The 19,693-nt window shown below is 35.9% G+C and overlaps 2 protein-coding genes across 3 annotated transcripts; both read right to left on the minus strand.

The window, feature by feature from the left end:
• Nucleotides 1–266: 266 nt before the first annotated feature.
• timm8a (translocase of inner mitochondrial membrane 8 homolog A (yeast)) lies at nucleotides 267–4,099 on the minus strand. Its single transcript, XM_008420572.3, has 2 exons — nucleotides 3,858–4,099; nucleotides 267–889 (listed from the first exon to the last, which is right to left on the minus strand). The coding sequence occupies exons 1-2, from the start codon at nucleotides 3,966–3,968 to the stop codon at nucleotides 728–730; spliced, it is 273 nt and encodes a 90-aa protein (XP_008418794.1). The 5' UTR covers nucleotides 3,969–4,099; the 3' UTR covers nucleotides 267–727.
• Nucleotides 4,100–4,987: 888 nt separating this feature from the next.
• Nucleotides 4,988–18,527, minus strand: btk (Bruton agammaglobulinemia tyrosine kinase). 2 transcript variants are annotated; one of them, XM_008420574.3, is made up of 18 exons: nucleotides 18,039–18,527; nucleotides 14,437–14,595; nucleotides 14,229–14,333; nucleotides 11,785–11,866; nucleotides 11,492–11,623; nucleotides 11,336–11,397; nucleotides 11,072–11,259; nucleotides 10,742–10,804; nucleotides 10,523–10,577; nucleotides 10,353–10,432; nucleotides 9,926–10,053; nucleotides 8,481–8,552; nucleotides 6,832–7,003; nucleotides 6,515–6,734; nucleotides 6,295–6,359; nucleotides 6,080–6,198; nucleotides 5,546–5,703; nucleotides 4,988–5,454 (listed from the first exon to the last, which is right to left on the minus strand). In XM_008420574.3, the coding sequence occupies exons 2-18, from the start codon at nucleotides 14,575–14,577 to the stop codon at nucleotides 5,383–5,385; spliced, it is 1,914 nt and encodes a 637-aa protein (XP_008418796.1). In that variant the 5' UTR covers nucleotides 14,578–14,595; nucleotides 18,039–18,527; the 3' UTR covers nucleotides 4,988–5,382. The 2 variants fall into 2 exon arrangements, with proteins under 2 accessions (XP_008418796.1, XP_008418795.1); XM_008420573.3 differs by having other exon boundaries at nucleotides 17,995–18,526.
• Between the last annotated feature and the right edge of the window lie 1,166 nt (nucleotides 18,528–19,693).

Here is a 19,693-nt window from a genome sequence, read left to right on the forward strand (position 1 = left end):
GGGAGTGGAACTAGCAGAAAATAAGTAGTTTCAAATATCAATCGGTGTTGACAAAACCTTCAGGCTTCAGTTAGAAAGTGGAAGATGGAGGAGGAACTTCATCTTTTAACTTTTTTTTTTATCACCTAAAGACAAAACAAAAACATGGCTTTACCAGATGATTAGCTTGGAAATGATCTCTTTCTACATCACAAAAGTCAGGGAATTTAGAAAGAGTGTGCAGATTTCTTACATATATTGTACAAGCATTTTAAAAAGGATGCACATTCTTATTTGGCATTTTGTTTATTGCATATTTACAGTCCAGTCTGTTGAACACTGATCTTCAGTCAAGAGGTTGCAGGGTGATTTTACTGACATTGATTTTTGGTCCATGTATCTGAACAACATCTCCTCATAATCAAACTTCACAGTCTGAACTTTCCACTTACATGAATTCAAAAAGCTGACAGAGTCAGCAACAAACCACCAGCTCAATATTTTGCAACACTCGTCTTCCTGTAGTGACAAAACACAACCTTAAACTTTTACCCAGGTCTGTACACGGTTCAGACGTCAGGCACTTGTTTCCAAGGTAACACTTGTTGTGGTCTGTTTCCCAGGTGACTGGACTCTTCTTCAGCTTACTGTACAGACAGCTGAGTCGGGACCAAACAGCTTTCCCAGTGAATGCAGAAAATGGGTCCTTTTTATTTTTTAAACTTTTTTTCTATCAAACTTCCAGTTTTTAGTCCAACATCGTCTCGGAGAATCCACCCTTGCTCTTCTGAGTCTGTTCCAGTCTGTTCAGGATGAACTGGCTGGTGTCTATAAATCGCTCCACGCAGTTAACGAAACAGATTTCAGTCCTGGAATCCAGCTTGGGTCCCGGTTTATCCATGCATTTTTCCTGAAGACACAGACATAAACTATTAGAAGAAACATTTTTGAGACCGATCCACGTCAAACAGAGGGAAAAATCCTTCACTCTATTATATTCTACTAGAGGAAAGCCTAGTTTAACGAGACAGAATACGTGCACACGTACATTTTACACACTGGTTATGACAGGGATCTCCCCTGGAAAGCCCTCAGTTTAGCAAAACTAAACTTTTGTAGCTGCAAATGTTACAAGACCTTCCATAAAAAATAGCTTGTAATCTTTGATAAGTATCTAATGTGTTGTCATTTGTACAGAATGTTTATTTTACTTCTATTTCTGAAAGAGATTAAAAAAAATTAAACATTCACAAAAAGTGGAAGGATACATATTTAGAAAAAGCACAAAGGTTCCAACTTGGTAAGGAAAACAGACCAAAAAACATTACTGATACTGACAGTCTAAAGAGACACTTGTGGTGTTGTTCTGTGTCATGTTTATGAATAGATTTTTATTTTTTAAAAATAATTTAAGTACAAGCACAAAACAGTCTAATGAGCAATAAACTGTCACATATTCAAAAGGTTTTGCACCTACATTAGTTTGATAAACTGCAAAAGATTTGATCAGTTTCATATGAACATATGCACTACTACAAAATTGCAGCAATGCATGTTCAATTCATTCAAGATGCAGATTACTAAAAATAAACTAGAACTCAAATATTAATACTTGTACACAGAAAAATGAATGCAATAAAGATATTTGTCCTTCACAGATATTTGATTCTATTACAACAACAGAACTATTTTAGTGTGAATAAAAAATATTTCCGGAGTTTAAGACAATTTAGCTCAATATTTTAAAGCACAGAAACAGAAAAACAAAAAAATGGTCCAGATGAAACTTCTTATGCCTTACACTGCCACCCAGAGGCCTACGGGTGTAATTACAACACATCTCAGTGAGAAGTAAACTTGTTGCGGCCAGTCGGTTCTAAATTCGTGTGAGTCTGAAGTTTGTGAGGGAAACCGACTCGACCTCAATCATTGAATGTTTTGAGGCGGATGTGGACGCAGTCCAGTACGTAAACCGGTCACCGAGGCAACCGCAAACAAATTTAGAAGTATAATTAAAAAACAACAAATAATAAACAAACACACAGTTTTAAAACAAACTAAGAGATACTAGGATATTTAACATTGAAATACAGTTAAAAAAAAATAAATAAAAAATTAAAGGCTTTTTTAAAATAAACCAAGAAATTCATGTATTCTACAAAAGTAAAATGAGACCAAATTTAAAGAATTGCAAGTTCTGAATAGAATATTTTCCACAGAACAAATTAATTAAAAATTCTATTGTTTATTTGTAGTCTCATTCAAACATCTGTCAAGACAGGAATATTTGTAGATTAAGAACAACATTAAAAGTCACTGCTAAAAGTGGAACAGAAATATAGCCTGTCTGGATACGAAGAATGATGTCGCCCTCACAAGTTTCCACAAGAGCTTGATGCGCTAAGTTGGCTTTAGTTGATAAATCCTGTAGTCTCTAATCTCGCAGCAGGTTCAGTTGATCCCCAGTCTTTTAATGGTAAAACAAACACCAGTCTGTTGGTGTAAACACCTATCAGTCAGGACAGTACAAGTCCCAGCTTAAGATGCTTAAAGGAAAGCCAATAATACTGCTCACCTTTCTTATCTTCTGATAATCCCGAGTACAACGTACAAGGTTTTAGATGAGTTTGTGGTCCTCATCAGAGAGAGAGATTGTTAAAAGAGCATAAATTAAGTGTTTTTTCAGTTTGGGTAGATATTATTAGTGGTGCTTTACCCTTCAGACCACCATGATAAATCTAGGTAATAATATCTGAATAATGTGGCTATTATGTAGGAGGCAACAACACTGAGTGGTAATAATAAAATAAATCAATTAGAGGGTGAAAATGTGCAGCAAAATGATCAATAAAAAAACTGTCTCATGGGTTTGTAAGTTAGCATTAAGATTTTTATGGTATTAGTATTTTTCTAAATATTGCTTAAACAATTTTATACACAAAATTACAAACCAAACAAGTCTCATGTCACACAGACCTGGCTGGCTGCATCAACAGTTTTCACACAACAACAAAATGCAGAAACTCCATTACAAGGCCCATAAGCATAAGATACTAAATTATATCTTATAAAAGTGTCTCAAAGATCGATTATTTATAAAATCAAGAAAATTTTGGACAACCCCTTTATGAGACTGCTTTACAGCAGCACAGTGTCATCAGTCAGAGGCTTCTTTAGATACGCTGTAACACAGCTTGCTACAGAAAATCCTTCCTAACCACATACATCAGACTCTAACACGCTTTAAGGAACATTGGATGATATGAGTTTCAACATTTAATTTCCCTTTGGTAGTAAGTATTTCTGAGTTGAATTGAAGCTTAACTGTTGAAACACCACGTGGCTTTGGTTGTAAGTGACGTAATGTGACGTTTGAAATAAGCGTTTTTAAGTGGCGTTTTACTCCTTTAATTGTACCTGCAGCCTGCGTCAAGAAAACCCTATTTTTGTGATTTGGTGATTTGTATTTACTTATATTATGCTAAAAAGGTACCGAGCAACAAATAAAAAATTAAATCCAAAAGTTTTGCATTTACGCTGTTTTTCTTGTTCTTACTCAGCCAAGTTATTAGCCTATTTTTATTTTACAGTGGGAAAATAAATATAACCAATTTCTTTAAGGTCCATTCAGCGCAGACGGAAAGTAAATATGTGAAGATAAAACTAAGCTGAGAAGCGGCGTCTAAGTTTCCCGTATGTCTATAATGAACAATATGTTCAGCCATCAGTTTATTAGGAAGCAGCGTTTACTTTAGGAAATTACTGCATGTTTACAACAAGCACGACATGTAATCTGTCTATAGCTGCTCCAACTGCACAAGTCCCTGTCGTAAAGAAATTGATAAAAATCAACATGCTGAACTGTGTTCGTCTCTTACCCAGCAAACCTCAGTCATTTGATGCACCAGCTGCTGAAATCTCTGTTTCTGAGACTCGATTTCGATGAAATGTTGAAGCTGAGGGTCCGCTGAAGCTCCTTGGCCGTCCATATCTGCTATAAAACGTCGAAGTACCGATATTTATTCTAATTATAAACGCGAGGAGGCTGTTTCTTGCTGACCTTCACGTGTGGGAATGAACAACGGGAAGCCGGAAGTCGTTCAGCCAATCACGAAGCACGTTTGTGTAGCAGAAGGTCACGTATGCGTAACTTCATGAAAATTTGACTAAAAAACATTTTTTTTAATTATATTGTATTATATTTCTAAAAGAAGACGTTCGGCACATTTTTATTAGTCTTTATTAGCCTGAAATTGCAACCACTTGTGGATAGTAATTTGCTTCATTTGCTTGAGAAAAATGTTTTTTTTTTTTTAAAGGAGTAGTTTTAATGCATTGTTTTTTACTTTCACTGTACTTTATCCTAACAGGGTAAAATAGAACACTGTGTTAATACTAACTTAATACTGTGAGTATTAATTTCATATGTTCTATTTTGAAAGAAATTGATTTAGAAAGTATTTCCACCTTTTATTTTTTGTGATTTTGTAATCATGGAATTCGTTTCTATTAAATTTCACATTCTAGTCTTTACATTTTTAGAATTTGCACATAGCTTTATATTTTTCTGTTTGTCTGATGACATTTTATATTACATGAGATGTTATCAGTTACTCAGTAAACGAGTAACTTTTTACAGAATATTGTTTTACTCTTTCTTGAGTAATTTTTTGAACAGCTACTTTTTACTTTTACTTGAGTAAAAATATTCAAAGTAGTGCTGCTCTTATTGAATTACAATTTTTGGTGACTCTGTCCACCTCTGACTGTTTAATTATCCTATTTATTGCATACTATTTTGATGTTTATGTTTTTTGTGCTATTTTATTGGTTTTGTTGGGGGAAAGCAATGGATGGATAAAGGAGGAATTTCTTTTTAAGTTCAGTAATGCTCCCAGATATTTTTCTATGCTATTTTTTTTTTTTTTTAAACCTGCCATCTGCTTTGTTTAAAAATGCTTGTGCAAATAAACTATAAACTAAAAATTGTTGATATTTGTATCTCATATATATTTGCAAGCCCTTCTTACTTGGTGTTTATTTGTGCAACACATATTAGCTTACAAAGCTTATTTTCACATACAAAGGTGTTTGCAATGATTTCACAGAGTACAAGAAACAAAATATCATGTTTTAATTGAGCAACCTTCAGTATAATATATATAAAAAAAATCTAAATATAATTCATAGGACTGCATTTTTATTAATGTGATGAGAAAGCTAGTGACTAAAAGTGACATTTGCATTAAACCTATTCACATTCTAGATAAGCCTTAAAATGCTGCTCACTCCCACATTGACGGTTTCAATTGTATTAACGATGCTTTGTCTTCAGGGATCCATGAGGAGCTTTTCTCTGGGGATCAGAGAGGTTTTTTTGTGTTGCATAAATTATTCTCAGGTCTATTGGAGTTCATACAGCAAATCCTGAACATTCAGTGCCAGCTCCTGAAAGGTGGGTCTCTCATCTGCTTTCTGTAAAACAAAGGCAAATATTGATTGTTAACCCTTTTTTTAAAATTTCAGTATTTTCTGAGGCTCAGAGTGTGAGAGGAAACGAGCTTACATCAGACCAACAGCTTGTCATGATGCTGTAGACCTTCTCATTGGCCAGCTGTGGACGGAAAAGGCGCAGGCCTCGGGACACCTGATCCACTATTTCCGTGTTGTTGAGGCGTTCATATGGAAGCTTCCCCAGAGTGTACACCTCCCACATTAAAACGCCTGATAAAGAACAAACAAAGAGGTATTTAAAGAGTCTAAACCATTCTGAAAGGATGCTTTACAAAAGTCCTGATTCATTATCAGTTATAAGTTCAGGGTTTTAATAGATTTTACAATAGTGTTTTATTTTCCTCTTAGTACCTGACAGTTTTCAGACATTTTTTGTCTGTGTTTTCAGATGGAAAACTAGCACATAGGCCTCAATGTTTCATGCAAACACTGCACCAGATACTGTCATAATCAGACACAAAGTCCATGGATAAAGTTTGCAAAATGTATAAACAGATGATAAAGTTCACTTTTAAAGTTTAAAACCACCACACTTGTAATTTCACTGGCAGTCAATGAGAAGAAATGAACAGCTGCGACTTCTCACCGTAGGCCCAGATGTCAGACTTGCTGCTGAATTTGCAGTAAAGCAGTACTTCTGGAGGTGACCAGCGAACTGGGAACTTTGAGCCTGCTGAGCTTGTGTACTCGTCATCCAAAACATATCTAGTGGCATGGGAAAGGATTTTTAACACCACATTGTACACTCACATGCCTATTTCATTTTTTTTTTTTCATTTTGTTACACATTAGACGCTTTACCTTGACAGACCAAAGTCAGTCACTTTCACTGTGCCATTAGTATCTACTAGACAGTTCCTGGCAGCCTAAAGATAAAACAAACAACACATTGTGGATCGAGCATAATCATTAAACTTCTAGCCTTATCATGTAATACCAAACCACAGGTTATTCTGTCCCCAATTGGAACTGACTGAGAGTTTTTGCCACTGTTTATTAATAGAATGTCCTTGTTGCTCACCAGGTCTCTGTGGATGTACTGCTGTGCTTCAAGATAGGCCATTCCCTCCGAAACGTCTTTACACATCTCAAGAAGCTGGACGGTTGTTGGGTGCTGCTTCAGGCCTTCTTTTAGGTATGTCAGAAGGCAGCCATTTGCAAGGAACTCAGTCACAATATAAATAGGTCTCTGTTTGGTGCAGACGCCGTACAGCTGCACCAAATTCTCATGGCGAAGCTTCCTTGTTTGAGCAAAATTAGAAGAAAGTTTAGGCTTTTTTTCAAAGCATTTATGTGGTATAGCTTTCCTCATTTGACACATAAGTTCTGAAACCTTACATCATGATTTTGGCTTCTTCAATGAAATCATCCTCGGACATGGAGCCCTCTTTAATCATCTTAATGGCCACATCATGCTGGCCCTGCCACTTTCCATACTTCACCACTCCAAACTGGCCATTTCCCAGCTCTTTGATGAATGTTAGATCACGAGGGTCGATCTCCCACACACCTGAAGAAAGTAAGATGCATTTCAGTGCTTGAAACTTGGCAGCACAAGCTAAGAAGTAAAACTGACAAGCTTTATTTTTAACTCCCTTGCAAAGGTGTGTGAAAACAGTACGTCAGCTTGACCAAAAGATATAAGATTAAACAGCTAATTTGTATAAAGATAATAGCAATAACTCCATTTAAAATATTTTTTATCTTCTTATTTCATGACAAACTAATACTGTAATATTAAACTCCCCAACATTTACTATCATTAAATACATTAGCAGGTAACTACATTACTAAGAAACGTAACTCAACCACAAACTGAGACAAACAGCAGCAAAACACATCATATTTTAGTCATTAGTGGGGATGCTAACAATCATATTTCAATGTTTTGCTGTTACAGAGAACAGAAATAGAAGATGTAATACCTGAAAATGAATTTAAACTTATACATATATATTTTAAATAGCATTAGCTTTGGAGAGGCTAGCTGGCAAAACATTTCAGTGGTTTTTGATTTTAGCACTAATTATGTTTTTATACACTGCCAAAAATTACCGTACTCCTGCTCTGAGTGTCAATACTTCCAGTTTTTGTGGCATCAACATTCTGGTTTCAACTCAGAAAACAGTTGGATTCTCTAGTTTTTTTGGTGCTAACCATTGTTAGCAATTGGAGTATGTAACAATATATTTATCTCTGTTTTGTGTGTTCAAAATTGAATGCTACATGTTCAAGTGTAGACATTTTTTCACAGATTGATTTAATGAGTCACAAACTGTCAATTTAATGTTCCCTACTTTCTTTGGGTTTATATTAATTTTATAGTTGCTCGGTGAGCTCAAGATTTTTGATGTAAGGACTTCTTATTTTTCTGCCTGTGAACTTTGGTAATCCAAATTCTGAATAAAATGTGGATACTCTATGAGGCAATTAGGACTTATCTTGAAATAAATTATTCTGTAGAGAATAAATTAAGCAAATATGGAAGATATAGAATGCTTCCTTAAAGTTTGGACATCTACTGTTTTTTGGTTATTTCATATTGGCCAGTTTGTCTTCTTTGGCTTCAGTTTTTTAAGACAATTTTATACTTGATATTGCACACGATACAAGCTTTTTAAGTGCAGCACAAAGAGAAGGAGTTTTAGAGACAAAAGTCTCTCATATCACATATGCCCCAACGACATCAGCCGTTTTCACACAAGAGCAATTTAGGAAACTCTATTATAAAGCTCCTAAATATGAGAGACTAAGATGTGTCTTATAAAAGTGCTTCGGAAGTGGTTATTTTTATTTTTAGAGTACAGAGCAGATTTAGGGTCAACACTCTTTAATTAGAAAAAAAGGTGTTGTCATGTGTACCTTCAGCTTTAAAACATTAATAACTGGAACTGCTATGTTTTGATAGAGAACACTGAATATTTAGCCAGTCATGCCAGGTGAATTATTTGAAAGTTTGACTGATTGTAGTTCAAATGTGCTCTTACCGTAACCCAGTCCTGCTGTGGATGGAGGTCGTGCCCGATTGGATACAATGTGCTTCAGCCTGCTGACCATACCTGGTGATTGGAAAAAAACAAAACCACATTGGCAAGTAAAAAGAGGTGCATATTAGTGAGCCTAACGTCTGCTGATTTTCCTGTACAGCTTAGCTTGAATCAGCATTTTTTATTTTCTGTATCTTATGACTAGGAAACCATCCCCATTATAGCTCCTGAAGACAACTTTATGTTGGCCGTGACCTATATAAATAAATTAAACTGATATAAAGAGTTTAATTTAACATCATGCTATGTATGTCAGTATCTAGTAAGAGTAATGAGCTTTACCAAATTAAACCTGCCGCTGCACCTGGAGGGACTCTGGAACCGAGTTATCGCAGAAAACAAACATGTTTGTATGAACATGCAGAATCGAAGGAGAGACATGATTTATGGTCATGTAAGCTTCCTGATTCTGCTGCCCAGTTCTAGTCTCAGTAGTACTGACTATATTTTAGATTTATAGCAAATTTAAAACTTATTTATAATTTCTGCAATGATTCTTTTACTGGTATACAGCCCCTCAACAACATCTTGAACTACGTTAATGTATAATGCTGCCAAAACTGATGGTTTTCTTATCAAATAATTTCAAGAAAAAAACTATTTTAGGTATAAATAAACCATCCAATGAGATTTGAAGTGGTATGGCACAACCTCACATATCCTGTTGATCTACTTTAGACACTTTTAGGTTCAAGTACATCCTGCCAAATAATGCCGTAGTAACATATTATAAGACCTTGAGCCTTAAGAAGAAAAATAAAAATAAGAAATGTAATAAACTTAACAAGAATAACATTTAGAGATGCATAAAACTACTAGATGTTTGATTCTCAAGACAGATGGAAATGGATGTTGCAGTTTTCAACAAATGTTTGGAGGCAAGTGAACCAAACCAGTTCTAGAGTTCTTTCTGCCAAAACATAATGTAGAATTGACAAATTTTCTCCTTATTAACTTCATAATTGTAGGTTAGTGGGTCAAATACAAAAAAAAAAATCTTGATTGTCTAATTTCTAGACAGTCCTGCAAATTTTGTTTTTGATAAATCAACCAAGACCATATAATGTTGCACTTTTTTGGAGTTATGGCATTAAACGCATGTAATGTGTTGCGTAAATGAGGAATTTCTTGTAATTCCTCCATTTGCTGTTACAATCAAAACTGCTACCACGTTCAGATTTTTGCAGCACATTTTTAAAACTATGATTGTTTGATTGTAATGAGTAAAAGTCAGAACCAACAGGTAAGGCCACATAACCACCCTAAAATCAATCAGGAAAAGCTTATTATTTATAGTTTCTTTTGCAATAGATGTCAGGTAAAGATAGTTGCAGCTTGTAAAAGGAGTTATTTTAGCTGTCACGGTAACCAGATGTAGCATTGACCTGCTGCGTTGTGCTGGTGATAGTTGATCAGCTCTGGGATAGTGTTGAAATGATGCTTTTCTGCCAGGTAAAACTGGCCCTGTGGGGTCGTGCAAATGTTATAATGTCTGCAGCTTCCACCTGTTTCCCTGTAGAGAAAACGAGAATATCACATGAAGCCTGTCTGGTTTTAATTATGGCCCTGCAGTTAATATCTCCTCACTGTTATCCACAGTTGGCTTCAGACTGAGATGAACAAAAAAAAAATAGTTCTGCAGACAGATTAGCCCAAGTTTTGCATGAATAATTTACATCTCCGTCCCTCTGTGGTCTGCAGTTTCCGCTTTCAGTACGCACAGTTCTTCTTTTCATAGGTTCATGCATGAGTGGAGCCAGGGGATGAACTATATAAATGGCAGTAGTGTTTTAACCCAGTGAGGTTACTTACACGCCACCCTTGGTGAGCAGCGACACAGTGTATTTCCCGGCTTTGCTTGAGTCTCGTATCAGGAAACCTCCGTCTTTGTTCTGAGAAGGGAAACCCGCATTTCATAATTTTAAAACTTCTTACAGTTAATATGGGGACGAACAGATAAATCAAGCAGTTATTGTGTCTACCTCAGATTTTAAAAAATGCTCTGCTTGACTCCGATTCATGTTTTTGCAGTACCAGCTGTGAAAATAAACATCACAATCACTTTAAGAATGTACTATCAGCCGTGGGGTTACACAATAAAATTCAGATGATTCAAACAATTAAGCTTACTCTTGAATAAAACAGAGACATGTACAATATCAAACACCATTTTGTGGGCAGAACAGTATTTTTGTACTCACTCAAATCTTTCAAGCCCCTTTTCTGCTTCCACCACATAATTACTTGGTATGTAACCTTCTTTCCTACAGAAAAAAAAAGATGCCCACAAAAGTGTCAAATCATCAAAAAATATGTCTTTTGGAAGCATAATGCATTTTATTTTTAAAGTTCAAAGTATTCAGATATTCTGAGGTTGTTCCTTTTTCTTTGCACTCATCGTGGTGCAAAGGGTTCCTATTTCACATTCTCATGGCCCAAAGGATGAAGACGCTTAGGATTAATGTATTTTTGTGTAAATGCAGGACTGCGAATCTGTGTTGTTTTGCTTTGCTGTGTTAAAGCTGCCTCACCCGTATTTGTCTCTGGCTTTCCACCAGTTGGGGTCGGACCTCTCCAGGATGGTGTACTCCTCGTCCTTCCTCAGCTCCAGGTCCTGGGGGGTCATTGGTGCGTAATCGTACTCAGCTACTACAGTCATGGTTGCAGGCTGTGCTGGAGGCTCGGGTGGTCCTGGAGGCAAAGGGCGACCAGGCTTTTCCTGAAACAATTTTAGGTTGTTGAGTAAATTCAGAACAAACTGGTCTGTAATATGACTCTAAATGAACTGGGAATACCTCTGTTGGGGTTGGGGGAAGTGGTTTCCTGGACATTCGTCGACTCGGTGAAGATTTAAAACCTGTTGTCAATGAATGCATCAGTAATTTAAAACTTCAGAAATTCATGTTTTGATTCAGTTTCAAATTCAACCCTGACAGACGTCTCGTTCTTACCATTTTTAGCAGAACTTTCCAGAACTTTGCAGCCCATAGCTTGTTTAACTTCCTGCTGGCAGCAAAGCCACACCCCATCCACCCAGAAACAGGGATGGTACTTCTGCATCAGATCTTTGTTGAAGCGGACCACTATGAGCAACATTAGCACGCGTGAATTCATGCACAGCACATTTACATAAAATCAGCATTTGCATGGGCATCTAAATCCTCTGTCACACAAGATGTTGAGATAAAGACACCAAAGCTTATCAGATAAACACAACGCTGAAGTCTAAATCTGTTTTACTCACATTCTTTTAGCTTCTTTATCCACGATGCTCGGATGTCGTCAGTTTTTGCGAAGATGTACAACGGCCCTTCGTCATAAATGACCTGTGGAAAAACCCAGAATCAGTTGAAACCACTGTTCTCAAAATTTGCTTCCAGTTCCATTAGCAGAACTTTGGGATGTTTTTAACAGGATATTCATAATATTGAAACTGTATTGGACATCATTGGATAAATATATGCTGGCAGCTATTTGTACTGGGTACCATTTGCATCTGACATAATTCTAATTATCTTCCAGTTCAAAACCCAGTAGTGCAACCCTTTCCAGACTGATATGTGTCATAATCTTTGTTTCTCGGCTGTTTTTTATAGATAGGAGCATGATGTCTTGCTTTTTGACCACTTCCTTTAATCAGAGAGATTCCTGTTAAGTGAACAGTAATTATGTCTGAATGTGACTTGTGAATTTGATACCAGCTCTCCAAGCAGGTTGCCAATCACATTTTTATTCCTAATCTAACAAGGGGAACAATTAAATGTTCACATACGATCAGGTAGTTTTGGATAACTGCTTCCCTTAATATATGTAATTATTATTTATTCAGTTTGATAAGGTGCTTGATTTGAGCATTTTTTGATATTGCGATGAAAATCATAAAATCAACAGCTTCAACAAAAATAATTTCTAATGGCATAAGAGCATGGATATGAACAGGTTTGGTTATAGATATGAAATGGAAGAAGGAAATTGACAAAATGGTGGTGCTTGGGCATGAAAGAGTGGCAAAACCTGTAGAAACACGTTTAGTGAAAAAAGTGATATGCTAGACTGATTTAATCAGATGCATATCGACAGAAGAGCAAAGAAACATGTCATGTTTTATATTATGGCAGCCATCTTGGATTTTGTTGTAGGGGTGGATGAGATTTTCCATTCATTTTGAACTTCTATGGATTTGTCTGCACCGTTTTCCAACTTCAAAACAGGAATCTTTTTCATGTGAGTAAATATTAAACAAATATTAAAGCCACATCCTTCAACCAGCTATGCAGTACAGTCGTCGTCTCTCTCTCTCTCTCTCTCTCTCTCTCTGTCTCTCTCCTTACTATTGAGACATACAGGAACCTGAAAGAGTCCAAGTCCTCCTGCAATGTTTTGCTCTTCAAGTAAAACCACCTTTACATACTTACTAAAACTGTTGCATTAGGAAACAAAATAAACAATGAATAAATGTTTCATTTTGACAGTGCCTTTTACAGACATAGTTATAAAGTTCAGTGCAAAATAAGATATGCTGGAAACACCTGCAAAAATGTGGTTTTGTAAACAGAAATAAGAGACTGAAGGTAATATTTTAATATGAATTTTGAGTTTAACAGGTTGGCCAGATAAAACTGGATATGTATTATCAAATACGACAGACTGTCAAGAAATAGCTGCTGTTTTTTATGACTTGAAAAAAAGAAAAAGCTTTGTCTATTCCAGCAAGTCAAATAAATGGGATTATACAATTAACAATCGTTTTAAGTTCAGTGGATTCAACAACTCATAACTAAAAGAAGCAAGATTGTAACATAGATTTTAATTTTAAGTTCAGAGTTTAATCAGTTTTAAGTACTGAACGCTGGACTTTGTAGAAGTATTAAAGAAATCAATTGCTTGGCTGATGTTCATATTTTAGGCTAACAATCATTGTTTCTATTTTACTTAAACTTAAAAAATTATTATTATCAGCCAGCCAGACTTTATTTATTTTAGGCGGTTAAAATCTGAGTGATACCTGCTGGAAGTACAGAAAATTAAAATATTTCTGCTCTGAGTATTGATCCTTGAGGAATCCCACAGTTTGAAGAAACTTTCGCAAGTTACAATTTATCTTCTAAATTGTGATTTTAAATGTTGTTTTTTTTTTCTTTTGAAATAGTTTATTGAAACTTGGGACATTTTAAACATGGTATTGCAAAGTTATACAGCAATTCTTACATTTTCACTTTTTTCTTAATAAATACAAATTGTCAGTTAAATTAAACTAAAAGAAGATAAGAATAGGACATTTAAAAATATATTTAAAATGTTCCTTCAAATTAGAGAATTTTTCTAATTTACTTTACTTCTCATGTGAGATATTGAGGAGATAAACTTCTTGATTTCCCTGATGGCTCATGGCACCTTTCTTACTTTCATTACTTAACAAACAGTGGCACCTGGGCTGCTTCTGAAAGCCCCTTGTTATCTGAAACAGTTTCACTTCTTAAGAATGAACTTTCACAAAATCAGACACTTGCAGTTTTAGTTTGAAAAGAAAAGGACAAGTTAAAATTGTTCGTTGTGATGCATCTTGAAAGCAGCTGATTATAACTTGATGATAATTCAGCAGTTTTAAGCTTGAAGGAGTTAAAAATGAAACCAAGTGAACTTTATATTTTAGTTTATTTCTGAGGAGTATGTTGGGAAAAGATCTACCTGGAATGCATACATGCGCTCCTGTGGGGCATTGGGTTCTGGTTGGACCGTCTCCACACACTTAATCTTCTCTAGGTCCACCGCCCCTTTCAGACCTTTCCGCTTCTGCTCAACAAATTGTGGAAGAAAAAAAACAAGAAGAATGCAGGTTTAAGGTTACGACCCAAAATAATGTCAAATGTGGTTCAGTTTGTCTTCAGGTACGCACCCCTTTCTCAGAGTCAAAATCATAGTAGGCTATTTTTTCCTGGGTGAGAATGAACCACCTCTCCTTGTAGTTTAGAGGAGAGGTCTTCTTCTTCTGCTGAGATCGTTTGATGAAGATTTCTTCCATTAGATTGTCTGACATGATTCAGTTTCGCTTAATCTGCAAAGAAGCAAGTGATCGATGGTTAATCGTTTTATGGTAGCAGAACGGAGTGAAACGGCAACTTAACACTTTAACTGTGGTCTCTTTTTGTGTTGTAAGTCACACCCTTCACCAGTGGATCTTATGTTTCTAATTCAGCTCTTCCAGTTCCTTTCACTGAATTTTTGAGTGCCTACTCGCTTTTCATAGAGTCACAGCAATGCTGCTGTAATAGATGAGAGACCGTAGATCTGCAAAGCAAGGAAGAGACTTGCATCATGAGTGCATATCAGTGACTGATTAACAGTTGGTTTGCATGAACTCTGCATTTCGTGCAAGCAGCGCCCTTTGTTTCCAGCATTTCCCCCTTTGGCATATCTGTTTTCCTCAGCTGTGACAATATGGCAGAGATGTAAAATATGACTTGCTTTGGGAATTTGTAATTTAAACCCCCCAAAATAAATAACCCGTGGTTGCTTTAGTAATTTGATTTGCAAATCAGAAACTAGTGGCGAAAATCAAACAAAAAAAAGAAGTGTTGTTTGATTTTCCTCATTTTTTTTCATGCTGTTAATAATAGAAAAAACTAAAATTCCACGCAGAAGATTAAAAAAATTGACCAGTTTTTAAATTGTCTTGGTAGCTTCCAGATAACATGAACCGTATACTTCCCGTCGTGACGTCAATGCCCATTTATAATACGTAGGAAGGTTGTTTTTTTTTTATTTGAAGTCATCATGATTTTAGAAATGTTCTTGTTCACGTATGTTGATTTTGTGGCAAAAACCTACGTGAGACAGCATGTTTGAGGTGCATAGAAGGAATTATAGAACGTTTTGTGATCAGATTTTCTCGCTAGAAAGCAGTAATACAAAGCACTGTTGTCTTGCACCAAGAAGGTCCTGGGTTTATGGTCTTTCTGCATGAAGTTTGCATATTTTCCTCATACATGCCTGGGTTTTCTTTGGATCTTCCTCTAAAAAATATGTCTGTTAGGTTAATTAGTCTCTCTAAATTGCCTTTAGGTATGAGTACGAGTGTGGTTGTCTGTCCTGTTTGTCTTTGTGTTGTCATGTGATGAACTGCTGGCCAAACAGAAAGTTATATTTCATATTAAAAGTAATGCAAGCATTTTAGAATAGACTCAAATAACTGGGCTGTTTTTTCATATTCTGCCACCATCCACCCTTCAGTTTGTACAAAGTTGAGAGTTATTGACAGAATGGGATAAACAAATAGGACAGCGGGAAAAATGCCTCCTACAGTCACAAAAGGCAATGGTTGCTAGGAATACGATAAAAGATGGGACATTTTGTACTTTTCACATTTGTATGCAATCTTTCTTATCTGTTTGCTTCTCACCCCTGGTCCTTTGTTTTCCTGTTAAGTATTTTGAATTACCCAGAGTAAGAATGGTGTTTTATAAGTAAACTTCCCTTATGTTTCCGTGTTATCCTAAATGTGATAAGAAAATCAAACCAAATTTAAATGTCTGCTTATCTGTCTTTCACAAGAAAAAAACCAAATGAGCTCGTACTTCAAATTAGGAACATCAGATTCAGAGATCCAGAACTTTATCTCACGAAGGTTCTCGGAGTTTGGAGAAACATGAAACGTGTCCACCTGGTTTATCTCGTATAAAATATGACAAAGCGACCTTTCTTTGACACACATTTATTGCGACGAATAATAAAAAGATTAAAGGTACACAGGCAAATTAAGCAGGGTGTCATTTCAGTTTATGGCAGCTGTGTGTTTTTTTTTTTTTGCCACCTTGTAACACAGAAACTGAAAGTTTCACCTCCAAAACTAGAAATGCTAACTTGTTAGGTTAAAAGGCAAGCTCCTGATATGTACTTTGTAAGAAGAGCTTATAGAAATAACACTTTTATATTACAGAAAAAATATAAAATATTGTTTTACGTAACCTAAATTTTGGTTACTTGTTATAAAATTGTAGAAAAAAAGTAATTGTGACTCGATAATTTATCTAAATGTAATAAATGTTCTGCTAAAGGCTGAGTGTTGTAAAGACTTTGCTATGGGTGAAACTGTTGCAGAACCAGAGGTGGTGCCGCATCCACAGACCCCTTTTTCTCTTGAAACACAGCAAGCTTCTCATGGTGGAAGTTCGGTTCAACAGTGTCAGCCTCAGGTTTTCATCACACAGCTGAAAGCTCACAGTGAGTGAGTCTCTGTCAGATGTGTTTGCAGTTCAGTCTAAACCTATTTTGGGCCTGTGAGCACTTCCTTTTATCATCTGAACTGGAACAGTAACTCTACAAGAAGCTTCAGTCACCAGGACGGTGACATTTCTTAACGCAGCAGCGACAACACTCGTTAGCCTTGTTTGCGCCGTCATAGTCGGAGAGTGATGTTCCCCATTCTGAGAAACATTGTTTACCCATTCCTCATTCGCCACCACCATTGTTTTTTCACATCACTTACCCGGCAGCTCAGATAATCTGATTCTGGTCCATTTTTTGCCCTATAGCATTTTAACATTTTAAACTATAAATTACAATTTGATATACACCATTGCTACCAAAAAAAGGGACTTATTTTTGTCTTTTTTTTTTTAAAGAGAGTTGACTCACGGTGGCTGACACAGGCAAACTGAAGAGGGAAGTTGCATCAGGGTTACATTGAAATATGAAGGGAGAAGAAACCCGATACCCTGCAGCACTTCTACCTGACATTGCTATCAAAAAATGGTAATTTGCACACTTTAAATGCACTCTCTGAGTCTGTAGACCTTGTCAAAGTAAATAAATACTCATACATGCTCACATTCTTTTCAAATAAAACACATTGCATTGGCAGTTTTAGCTCAATTTCTAACAAGATTTTTTATATGGTCACAAGGAATTAGCCCGTAGGAAACAATCAGTTTGAAATAATTAATAATAAATGCCAGGAAACAGAGCCAAAGCTTAAAACACTTTGTTAAACAGGAATGTCCCAAGATGCCCTCTTCCCTGGTGTTTCCTTACAGATAAGCACATTAGAAAAAAATTCCCAGTGAGCAAATATAGAAGAGACAAAAATGCTCTCAGTCACCAGTTTAACTTTGAGTTGATCTGTGAAATATCTTCTTCTAGAAATGTCACTCTTGCAGAATTGAACTTAAGTCTCTAACCACATGAAACTATCTGATCAGCTTAATCTCTTTATTCATCAGCAGATGCATTTCACAAACATAAGACACCCAAATAATTAATCTAGAATGCGCTTCAGCAGTTTTAGTGCAAACTATTTTAAAATTTGCATATAAACGTACGAGTTTCAGGGCTAGTTAAATAACACGATCAGCTGTCTCTTCACACCTCTTGAGAATTCACACCTTTTCAAAGCAGAAATGGCTGAAAATACAGGCTAACCTCACAGCGTAGCGTTTTAATCGGCGTGGTCACTTACCCCTGCACCTGAAAACAGCAAAGCATCAGTCAAACACAACGCACCTAAAAACTGTGACATGAAGCTTCTGCTTGTTCTTCATAAAATGTGTGATAGTCTGTGATGCAAGAAGTTAAAACACACCCACAGAGAGGAATCGGCTCAGCTTACTTCCTCTTTTTCTTCCTGCTCATTTTCATATCAGCCTTCTGGACAGTTTTGGTGATAAGTTTGAGGCGGGTTAAACATTATTCAGAGCCCCATATTTAGCTGCAGCATGTAGTAGCACTTTTGGCTGACAAGTTTTCTTGTTTGGTCCGATGACAATTTGAAACTGTTTAGAGAGGAAGAGATAAAAACGTAATAATGATCACTTTTACTGGCCACAGAGAGTGCGGCCTTTAGGGAAACAAGCAAGAATGTTGTTTACTTGTGTTAAATTAAGAGGATGGAGCAAAACTATTTTAGTATAAGTAATAGTTTGCATGGAAAGATATTCATAAAAGTTAACAACAAACTGGTTAAGGTATGGCGGCTATAAAAATTATTCACCCTCTTGGATGTTTTACCCTTTTTGTTGCCTTCACAAATCAATTACATTCAACAAAATTTGGCTTATTTTGACAAAAAAAATCTTTAAATGTCAAAGTGAAAACTAATTTCTACAAATAACAATCATTACAAAAATAAAAAATAAACAAATAACCCTAACCGCTTTAAATTGTCTGACCTAATTCAGCAGGGAGTGGCCTAGAAACTGTCTGAGAACAATGATTGTATTTCAAGTGACTATTTTAAAGACACCTGTGTCTGAAAGGTTTACTCACTGGTTAATCAGTATTACTGGCTACAGAATGAAGACTGAAGATCACTTCAAGCAAATTAGAGAAAAGCTTATTGAAAAGTAAAAGTCAGGAGATGGAAGCAAAAGAAAGTTTCTAAAGCCCTGAACATCCGCTAGAGTTCAGGTAAATCCATCATCAAAAAATGGAAGCAAAATGGCATAAATATATATATATATATATATATATATATATATATATATATATATATATATGTGTGTGTGTGCGCGCAAGAAGGAGACTATACACTGATGGAGTTACTGGATTCAGCAGCAGAGATGGGAGAGACTAAATCATTAGTTTACTGCCTGCACTAAAATGTAAAACACTGCTTAACATAGTCATTCTTGTATCTGTAAGATAAATAAAGATATTTCACAGATTTTGTTTTGTTTTATTATTTAAATAGATAATAAAAATTAACTGCTTGTGCTACTTCAAAAATCTATCCCCCTTTCTTAAACGTATTTGCCAACTCCCTGGTTGTAAGTAAGTGTGGTCATATAAGGAAGCATGGTTGAATTTACACAAGTCTCTTGTGGACCTCATACCAAATTAGACATGTCTGATAAAGAGACATTAGGTAATAGGTGACTATTACTTCACCTACTGCTAATAGTCCCTGTAGTCTGACACCAGAAATCTCCTTTTAACCTCCTTGAGAAAAACGTCTTATTTAACCTTTATTGGTTTCATGACTTCCCCAGAAAAAGAAAATGTTCCTGCTTTTCTTTGCCATTAGCTATGGTTTTAGTGACATAGCCTATGTTCTCCTTTTGTACATGCTCATGGATTTACTGTATAAAATTTGTATTGCGTTTCATTGTTGTAATTTCTTTGGTCTTTGAGGACTTATGCTGGTTTAATAACGTTTTTAA

This window comes from Poecilia reticulata, chromosome 10 (genome assembly GCF_904066995.2).
Source record: "Poecilia reticulata chromosome 10, P_reticulata-male-v2, whole genome shotgun sequence".
NCBI lineage: Eukaryota > Metazoa > Chordata > Actinopteri > Cyprinodontiformes > Poeciliidae > Poecilia > Poecilia reticulata.

Coding starts and splice junctions, on each gene's coding strand:
- timm8a (XM_008420572.3), bottom strand. CDS start 3,968: ATGGACGGCCAAGGAGCTTCAGCGGACCCTCAGCTTCAACATTTCATC. Junction 890..3,857: donor AAATGACTGAGGTTTGCTGG/GTAAGAGACGAA, acceptor CTGTGTCTTCAG/GAAAAATGCATGGATAAACC.
- btk (XM_008420574.3), bottom strand. CDS start 14,577: ATGTCAGACAATCTAATGGAAGAAATCTTCATCAAACGATCTCAGCAG. Junction 14,334..14,436: donor ATTTTGACTCTGAGAAAGGG/GTGCGTACCTGA, acceptor TTTGTTGAGCAG/AAGCGGAAAGGTCTGAAAGG. Junction 7,004..8,480: donor CACAGCAGGACTGGGTTACG/GTAAGAGCACAT, acceptor TACTTTCTTCAG/GTGTGTGGGAGATCGACCCT.